This window comes from Octodon degus, unplaced genomic scaffold (assembly GCF_000260255.1).
Source record: "Octodon degus isolate 3935 unplaced genomic scaffold, OctDeg1.0 scaffold00119, whole genome shotgun sequence".
NCBI lineage: Eukaryota > Metazoa > Chordata > Mammalia > Rodentia > Octodontidae > Octodon > Octodon degus.
The window spans coordinates 5,476,084-5,485,083 of NW_004524695.1; the positions used below are offsets into that span (position 1 = coordinate 5,476,084).

The following is a 9,000-nucleotide window of genomic DNA, read 5'->3' on the forward strand; positions in this document are numbered from 1 at the left end:
CTATCTGAACCTTACTTTTTTAATCTTTTATTACAGATGGAAAGGCAGATAGATCAGTAGATAGATATAGAAAACTTTTAAATTCATTAAAAACAACCTTATTTCCACTCTCATATCCATGTACTTCTTGCAGAGTAACTTAAAGCTCCAATGTATTAGTTCCAGGGGAAATCTCTCCGGAGATGAATTCCCAGAAATACCTCATATGATGGAAATTCTGCCTATTTTTAAAAGATGTATACTTAAAACCCTTAAACGAGTGACAGGAAACTGTATTGTGCGTGTCATAAGGTTTTGTGACATAGATGAGAATTTTACAATTATGCGGGTAATTTAGGACAAACACACGTGGCTATACCACACGTAGACACCTACACACACAGAATGACAAATGTGGTGCGCAGTTTTAGAAGTTAAAACATTCAAGCAATATTCATAAAATCAACACGTCAGTGTGCAGCTCACAGAAGTTAATCAGAGTACTATGGAATGGGTTTGATATTTTAAAAATTATCATTGGATTATAATCACCAAGGAATTTAAAAAATAAAAGTCATTAACAGTTTTACCAACAATTGCTTAGGGCCATCAAAGCCTAACAAGTTGGTTTTTAATGATATAATTTGCTGACTTGCAAACAAAAATTTTAAAGGTTCTAAACAAATTTAAGGTGCAGATTGGTATTATTTGGTTTTTAAATTCCCCCAGAGATCTGTATGTTTGAAGGTCACTTCACAGATAGCATGATCAAAAGGTGTGGAATTTTTAAATAGAGGGTTACTGCAGGTCTTTGTTCCTTTAGAACATACCCTTGAAGTGGACAAGGGGACTGTGGATCTGAGTTCTCCTTCTCCTTCTCCTTCTCCTTCTCCTTCTCCTTCTCCTTCTCCTTCTCCTTCTCCTTCTCCTTCTCCTTCTCTTTCTCCTTTTCCTTCTCTTTCTCCTTTTCCTTCTTCTTCTCCTTCTTCTTTCTTCCTTCATCTTCTACTCATCCCCCTCCTCCTCCTGCTCCCCTCCCTCTGTTCCTCCTCCTCCCCCTCCTCCTCTTCATCCTCTTTCTCCTCCTCCATTTTGGCTTCACCGAAACAAACAGTGGGTTCTGCAAATCACCCCTGCCATGATATGCTAACTCCTCACAGGCCCAAAACAGAGGGGCCAAATCCATCATGAGCAGAAACCACCAAAACTATAAGTCAACACAAACTTTCATTTTTAATTTGATTTTCTCAGGTATCTGTTATAGTGAGGGAGAGCTGACTAACACACAGATCTACACAAGAAAATGCAATGCATACTCTGAAATTACTTAAAAAGAAAATAAAACCTCATCTGGATTGAAATTATATTTAGATAGAGTCATGTGAATAATTATTTCATTTGTTAAATTTCATTTAAGAAGAGAAAAATCTTCAGAATAGAGACTTCATATATATGTTCCTATCTACTTCATGTAATCTTACAGAAGTTATAAACAAACCACACTTGGAAGCATTGACAGTGTTCTAGCTGCTCCCTAAATATGTCATCTGTGATTGTCATCAGCAGACATTAGCTCTATTTTCAGAAGTATCTAAGTTAAAGAAGAGTATCTCTTGTTCTGCAGCTATTACCAGAAACCATAGCTCCTGTCTTCATTCTCTCCCTTTCTCTATGAAACTGATGCCCTTTTCAGAAGGAAATACCTTATTTCTCATTTATGAAGTTAACTTACAAGGTAGAATTACAAAATGACTTGCAGAAGGGAGGACATGAAATGCCACCATCACCTATAATGGTAATAATAATATTGCTCCTTTCAAGTGGTCGACAGATAACCTTTTATCTTTTCTTTAATCTGCAAGAATTCTGTGATTTTCATTCTACTAATGATGTAGAAATGACAAGTGGAAAAGTTAAATGAAGATTTTATGACATCTGCAAGACTCATATTAGCAAAAAATTCTTAGAGACCAAAATGGCAGATAAATCAAAGACCACTTTAAAGAAGAAAAAACTTAACAGTGCCTCACTCCTTAGCTACATAACTCATTACAGAATGGTCCAATAATGTATTGTTTTTGTAACATGATTTAGAGTCACACTCAAATTCTCTTTGACACTGGCAATGTTTCCTTACAGGCCCCAAATTGTTGAAAACATTCCCATTCTCTCTACCCTCTCAAGGAAGCTGGTTACCTTGGCTTTTCTTCCCCCTTGAAGTAATACATTTCTCAATGTATCTTCATGGTCATGTCTTTATCTGCTCACCAAGACTCTTTGGTTATATCAGGAGGATGACAGACACATGTGCGTGAGGGTAGGAGACAAGAAAAACTGTGACCCACACAATGAGCAAACGCCTGGGGGCCTGTGCAGCCTTTTGATGATTAAATATATTTATGTCCTTTTCTTCATCTGCAAAGTGTGGTGTTTGACTTTCTTATTCCATGCCTCCTCTAATTCTTGAGCATCATTGTCCTTCAAGATGATTAACCTCAATGAATAGACAAATTGGAACTGACTTGGACATCAGCAGCACAGAATGAAAGAGAATCAATTAAGAACATCCAGGTGGAGATAACCTAGAAAGAGAATTTTATAGAGATCGTGGAGGCAGAAAAATTGCATATGCCACTGCAGGAATGTGACCCAGTGAGATAAAAGAAAAGGAACCAAACATGATGCTGCGATGGTAAGCACTGGCAGTGAGAGTGAAGAAGCTATGAGTAACTGAGAAAAGACAAATAGTGAAGGCTTTTCTTGAGGAATTCAGCATTATGCTGCTTGATGGAATACAGGTTATGAACTCCAGTGTTCAGACAGCAGCTCAGAAGAGAAGCTAGGGAAGGACAGAGAGAGTAGGTGTGGTCATCACAGACATGACAGGTAAATAGTGACCTTGAATGACTCAGCAAGTGAGAGATCATAGGACTGTATGCCAAAAAGAGTTAACATAGATATGCAAGTGCTTAGGAAGTTACAAAGACTGGCAATTAAATCATCATTGATGACCACAAGGAGAAAAGTGGCAAGACAAAACAAACAACTATTCATGTGGTATTCTTATTGCTTTCTGTTCTTTTTGTTTAGAAACCATTACATTTTCATCATAGTCAACTTTAATGTGCCTTGCAGAGGCTTCAAAGACACTTAAAATACATACACATATATCATCCTCTACTCTTACATCCTGGTTAATGTTCCCTGGCCTTTTATAAATCTGTGTTTTATGGTGTTTGTCCTAATATTCAATGCAAAAGGTTATTGATGGTTTTATCACCAGTGTTGATTATGTACAATATTAGAAAATACTCTTAACAGTTTCGCCTGTTACAATGTAAATATTTTAAATGGTTGGTTCAATGTATTTTTTTTACATCTCAACATTCTTAGGTACTTCATATTAGATCAGGGTTTCTCAACAATGGTGATACTGATAATCTGAAGATCAATACTCCGTTTTACGCTTGATCTTAGTCAAAAGGCTGAGAAGTGATTAATATTTTATTTTAAAAGCACAGCAACCTACAGGGTATGTAGAAGCTTGTCTTGTCTCTCTATGCTATTTGCCAACAGCACCTCCACCTACAATTATGAGACTCAAAAATGTCTTCAGATACTGGTAAAAGTTCCTAAAGAGACAAAATCTCCTCCTAATTGTCCTTTGAACACCACCGTTTCAAATTGATAGGCTATAAGACACGCTACCCTACAGTATGGCAACTTGGTTTTTGAGAAAACCCCAGAAAAACGAAGTCCACTTCTCTGACTTTTTTCACATTTCTCTCTTAAATCAGGTCATGAAACAATTCTGCCTTCCTCTATATTATGCCATGAGAACCACCATTATAGAGATGCCCTCCCTATACAAAGAGAAAAAAAGAGCATTCTTGCCCTCTAAAACAGAAACACCAAGAAGAAACTGAAAGATGGATGTGGTGCGACACCCCTGTGCCTGTAATTGGAGCACTCTGGAAGGCGACAAGTTTGAGCCCTGCCTGGGAATTTAGTGACTTAGCAAGACAATGTCCTTTAAAAATTAAATAAAATGGAAATAAATAAACAGAAATGTAGTTTAGTATAAATGCCCTGAGGTCAATCCACGATACTGTGAAAAAATAAGATGGGAAAGGAGAAAGGGAAAAGGAGGGAAGGAAGAACAGGAGGAAATGGAGGGGAGGAAAGAGGGAAGAGGGAGAAGAGGGGATGGGAAGGCAAAGCCAAGGAAGAGGAAGGAGAAAAAGAGGGGAAGAGGCAAAAAGGAAGAGGAGGAACAAGAGCAACAACAACTGGTACCATCAGACCTTGCTGTGTTCTCCAGCATCTGTTACCAGTAGTACATACCCCCCCTTGTCTAATCACACTTACAAACAACTGTCTATTCTGCATTATGCCTGAGCATGAAAACACACAAGTTTTTATTTCTTGAGTTTTTGTTTCTGAGGGTAGCGGCCTTGTGTCAAATTTATATTGTACACCTTTGCATGCTTTTCTCTTGTTGATCTATTTTTTGCTGGAGGAGTCTCAGCCATTGTTATGGTTTGTGTCTAGTTGTCCCCCCAAAGCCTCATGCAGTCATGGGGTGAGGACTTCTAGAGTTTGTGTTAATTCATGATCCACTGGGATTATGTGTGATCCAAGACTGGGATTATGGGTTTTAGTACTGCTGGGATTACCCATAGGTGGGTAAATACTGGGAAGTACCCATAGGTGTGAGTACTTCCCCTACCCTGGGGCAGGTAATTTGCATTACAATGTAAGGTGGGAAGAGAAGCTAGCTGCTTGAGCTGCTGCTACCCCTCCCTTGCTCTCTTGCTCTTTGCCACCGCCATGAAAGGTTGCCCTCTGCTATGTGCTGCTCTGCGTTGGACCCAGCTGAGTATGGACTGAAACCTCCAGTAACTGTGAGCTAAATAAACCTTTCCTTCCTTCATTTTGTGTGTTGGGTATTTGTCCCAGCAACGAGAGAAGAGTAACTAAGACAGCCATAAATCCAGGGTGAGCAAAGAATCCCTTCTCCCCTGTGAAATGTGTCCTTTGCACACAAGCATGTGATTTGGGCTTTTCATTTTTAGAGAAAATGAGTAGAAATTTCTTTTAATACACAAATCTGTGCCATATGTTTGATCATATTCAAACCCTGAATTACATATTTTTACTGTTTATATTTCCTTTGTCATTATCTTCTGTTAATTTGAGTGTCAAGTCTTTTGTTAATGTCTAGTATTTGTGAGTCTGCTGTTATGTCTAGTATTTTTTCATGAGTTTCTTATTTCCAAATGGGAAGGTTACAATGATATCCATTTCCTAATGGTGATTGTGACCACTGGTTGTGATACATCAACTCCACTGGATTAAGGAACATCTAGAGATTAGTAGAATATTTCTGGGTACATTTGTGGGATATTTCTAGAGATGATTAGCTTAAAGATATGTGCGATGTAGATCCATTTGATACTCCTAATTAAGCACTTGTGAGATATAAGGAATTCAGTGACTCTACACAATGCTTTTAAACATTTTTAGATTACCAGGAAATATAGTAATGTTGGCTGCTCCTCTTGCCACTTCTGAACAAAGTAATAAAAGAAACTGTGCTCAAAGATTCCATTTCTAAGTTCCAGATATGCATGAACAACCTCAAGGGTTATACAGTGTGCTAAGGAAAATCTTATCTCCTGTGACCATAGAGCTGCCCTTGTCAAAAACCAAACATAAACATTCATCATGCAATTAGCTGAACTACAGCACAAGTTTAGCTCTCAGCCTTCAAGCATATCAGCAGGTAAGGCATGGTCACTGGACAGCAAAGGAGGGCATCCAGTAAACTGGGCAGAGGCATTTGGGAGGACCTAATAAAACTTAAGACATTGACAGCCAAGATATCCTTTCCCTCAGACTTTGTGGTGTTGACCTCTTCATCTCTGCCTGAGGAAATGAATCCTGCGAGAGGGAAAACAATAATATCTCTCTCTCTCTCTCTCTCTCTCTCTCTCTCTCTCTCTCTCTCTCTCTCTCTCTCTGATGCAGTTAGCAAGCAAGACAGTACCTGTGCTCCTTGGGACCCATTCTTACAACCCACTTTTGCTAGGTCAATAACCGTGTTCAAATCTTAGTAGGGTCCTGGAAGTGTGGTGGTACACTGCAGGACCTATGAGAAGGTGCACACTCCCCAAAGAACTTGAGTTTCCTGATTCTTACAAGCATATGTCCAGGGAGCACAATTGTGAATGGATTGTAAGGTTGTGGGGTAGCAGCAAATTTAGATCGAGCTAAAGTTCTTAAGCAGAGCTTCTGGGTGCAATGCGTGGTTTAAGGCATCAATAGAAGGGCTAGCAGTTTATTTGATCTGTTGGATGAGACATAGACCAAAAACTGACCCACTGTGAATGATCTGCTGCTTCCTGATCTTCCATGACTTACAGCTAAGGGAACTCAAAGTCTTAGGGAGATAGAAATCCTGGAGCAGGTTTGCCAGGTAAAATCTATTTATCCACCCTTGGGGGGAGGGGGTTGAGAAAATAATTTTACCCTTTACTAATACCTTAAGAATTGGAGAAAAAAATAAAAAGAGATGGGTTTATAGGGGCTGGCAAGATAGCTCAGCGGGGGCCAAGGAGTTAGCTCAGTAGAATAAGTGCTTGCCTGGCAAGCGCAAGGGCCTGAGTTCAATCCCCGGTTCTGCAAAAGAAAGAAACAAGAAAGAAAGAAAGAAAGAAAGAAAGAAAGAAAGAAAGAAAGAAAGAAAGAAAGAAAGAAAGAAAGAAAGCTCAGCGGTCTAAAGCACCTGCTTAAACAAGCTTAGGCAGGCACAGGGGACCGAGGTTTGATCCCAGGCACCACATGCTGCACCAGCCCTGCCCTTAAAAGAAAAAAAAAAAAGAAAAGAAAAGAATTGGATTTATGAGAGAAACACCAGCATCCTTGTAAAGCTGTCATTGCTTTTTTCCGTTTTCCAGAACTTACTGTGGGGACCACAACTACCCTAAATACAAGACGTATGATAAAGTCCCAGAGAGGCAGGCCCAGATGGTAGCACTCCACTGCAGAAAGCCAGCTGGGCAAACTTACTATAAGGGACAGCAAAGCCAGCCCAATGATTGGGATGACTTACCTATTAAGGCCTATGGTACTGGCTGCTGATGGTGTTCCCAGAAGGGAAATAGACAGGGGACTACTAAATATTTTCTGAATCTATATAAGCAGAAAACTGTAGTGGCAAATGAAGAAAAATCTACCTCCAATCATAACAAGACTGGAGCCCATTTAGAGGCCTAGAGCTCCCTGAAAGCGAGGAAGGCCAGGATCCTTGAGGAAGGAGGTCTTGGATTACCACAGAAATGTACTGCTCATTTTTCTCCCATACTTCCCCAACAGGACCTACAGTCTTTGATGGGGAACTGCCCTGGGCAAGAGGAAATAGACTTTTTAAGGACCATGGGACACCCATTCTGAAATACCTAATTCCAAGAATTCTAGAAACATTATCGTGGCTCTGGACCGTGAGAATAGGGGCCTGAGAAGGTCAGGTGATCTGTGGAGTTTCAGCCAAGGTTGGGCTCACAGGGGGCTCAGTGACTCCCTGGTGCCATTCTACTGTCATTTTCCCATGTCCAGAATGCATAATTGGGGTACATATACATCCTACTTGGCAGAATGTCCCCACTAGTCCTCTAACCTGTGGATTGCAGACATATATTCTATTTGACTCCTCAGTCCAAGTTATGAAAAATAATTATTTGGAATTTTTAAACCCATAGGAAACATGCTTTAAATCATCTGAAAGTTTACCTTTATTAAAGACAATTTGCTGCTATGTAGATTCAATTAAAATAATTTTCAAAACTTTTTATGCTCTTAATTTCTTTCACTCTTTAACAGCCTCTCCCACATCTTACAGTACACCCTTCTCAAGTTATGTGATGCTTTTGCTGTGTGTTGTGTCATGAATGACAGAAGAATTCAAATTATGCCCAATTTAAAAATAAGTAAATAAACTGTAAATAAAACACATGTTGTCTTCTTAACTAGGAATGAAAACGAATGTGATGTCACTTAATGTTAAAAATTCGAACTCTCCGGTAAAGATGGAAAAATTGCTTATTAGTTTCACATACTAAAAATAACATGAGAACTTTAACAGCATTTTAGCTATTATTTATTCAGCTACTTGACAGAAATCAGTCATCAGCTCTCAATGTAATCACAAGCTATCAGATGTAATCACAAGCAAACAAATGGAGCTTGCCACATAAAAGCAGACGAAGCCATTCCTGGCGAATTTCTTTACAGTTCTAATTTAAGGGCGCAGCAGTTTGATAAAGAAAAAGACCAGCAAAAGAGCACACACAAGCATTCAGGTGAAGGCGGTAACATATATAGTAGAAGAATAGGACAGCCATGACTTTTTTGCGTAAAATATGCTCTTTGCATTATTTAGATATCGCAATATCCGGCTCACAAGAAATGTGAGGCTGCGAGACTGCAAGGAAGCACACGATAAATTTTACCTCTTTGCAGTCCAATAAATCAATTGACCTGCACTGACTAAACACAATGCAGGTTTTCTTAGATTATTCTTATCCTGGCTATCTACAAAAGTCGTAGCACCTTTGTATTTTAAGAGTAAGTTGTCAATGTCAGTTCTTAGGGAAGATTTTCCTACTCTTATGTTTCTGTTAGAGAGAAAAATATAAAATAGCATTAGGGCCAGTGAGATAGCTCAGTGGATTAGCGCCTGCTCCGGCAAGTGCAGGGACTGGGGCTTGTTCCACATGCTGTGCCAGCCCTACCCCTGGGGAGCACTGAGCAGGCAACCCAGTCCTGGCCTGGGGGCACACGCTTTTAATCCCAGCACAGGTGAGGATGAAAACAGGAGGATAACTATGAGTCTCAGCTGTATAGTGACACCCTGTACCAAATGCATAAAAAAAAAAAAAAAAAAAAAAATACCAGCTAGGGAGATAGCTCAGAAGCTTTAAGTGCCTGCCTGGCAAATACAAGGTCCTGAGTTCGATCCCT

The 9,000-nt window shown here is 39.5% G+C and overlaps 1 protein-coding gene across 1 annotated transcript in view; it reads left to right on the plus strand.

The window, feature by feature from the left end:
- Positions 1-9,000, plus strand: part of Prl (prolactin) — a 38,415-nt gene that overhangs the window by 19,218 nt on the left and 10,197 nt on the right. The window contains exon 2 of the mRNA XM_004640178.1: positions 6,939-7,108. Within this exon, the coding sequence (XP_004640235.1) occupies positions 6,939-7,108 (170 nt within the window). The remainder of the gene's footprint in view (positions 1-6,938; positions 7,109-9,000) is intronic.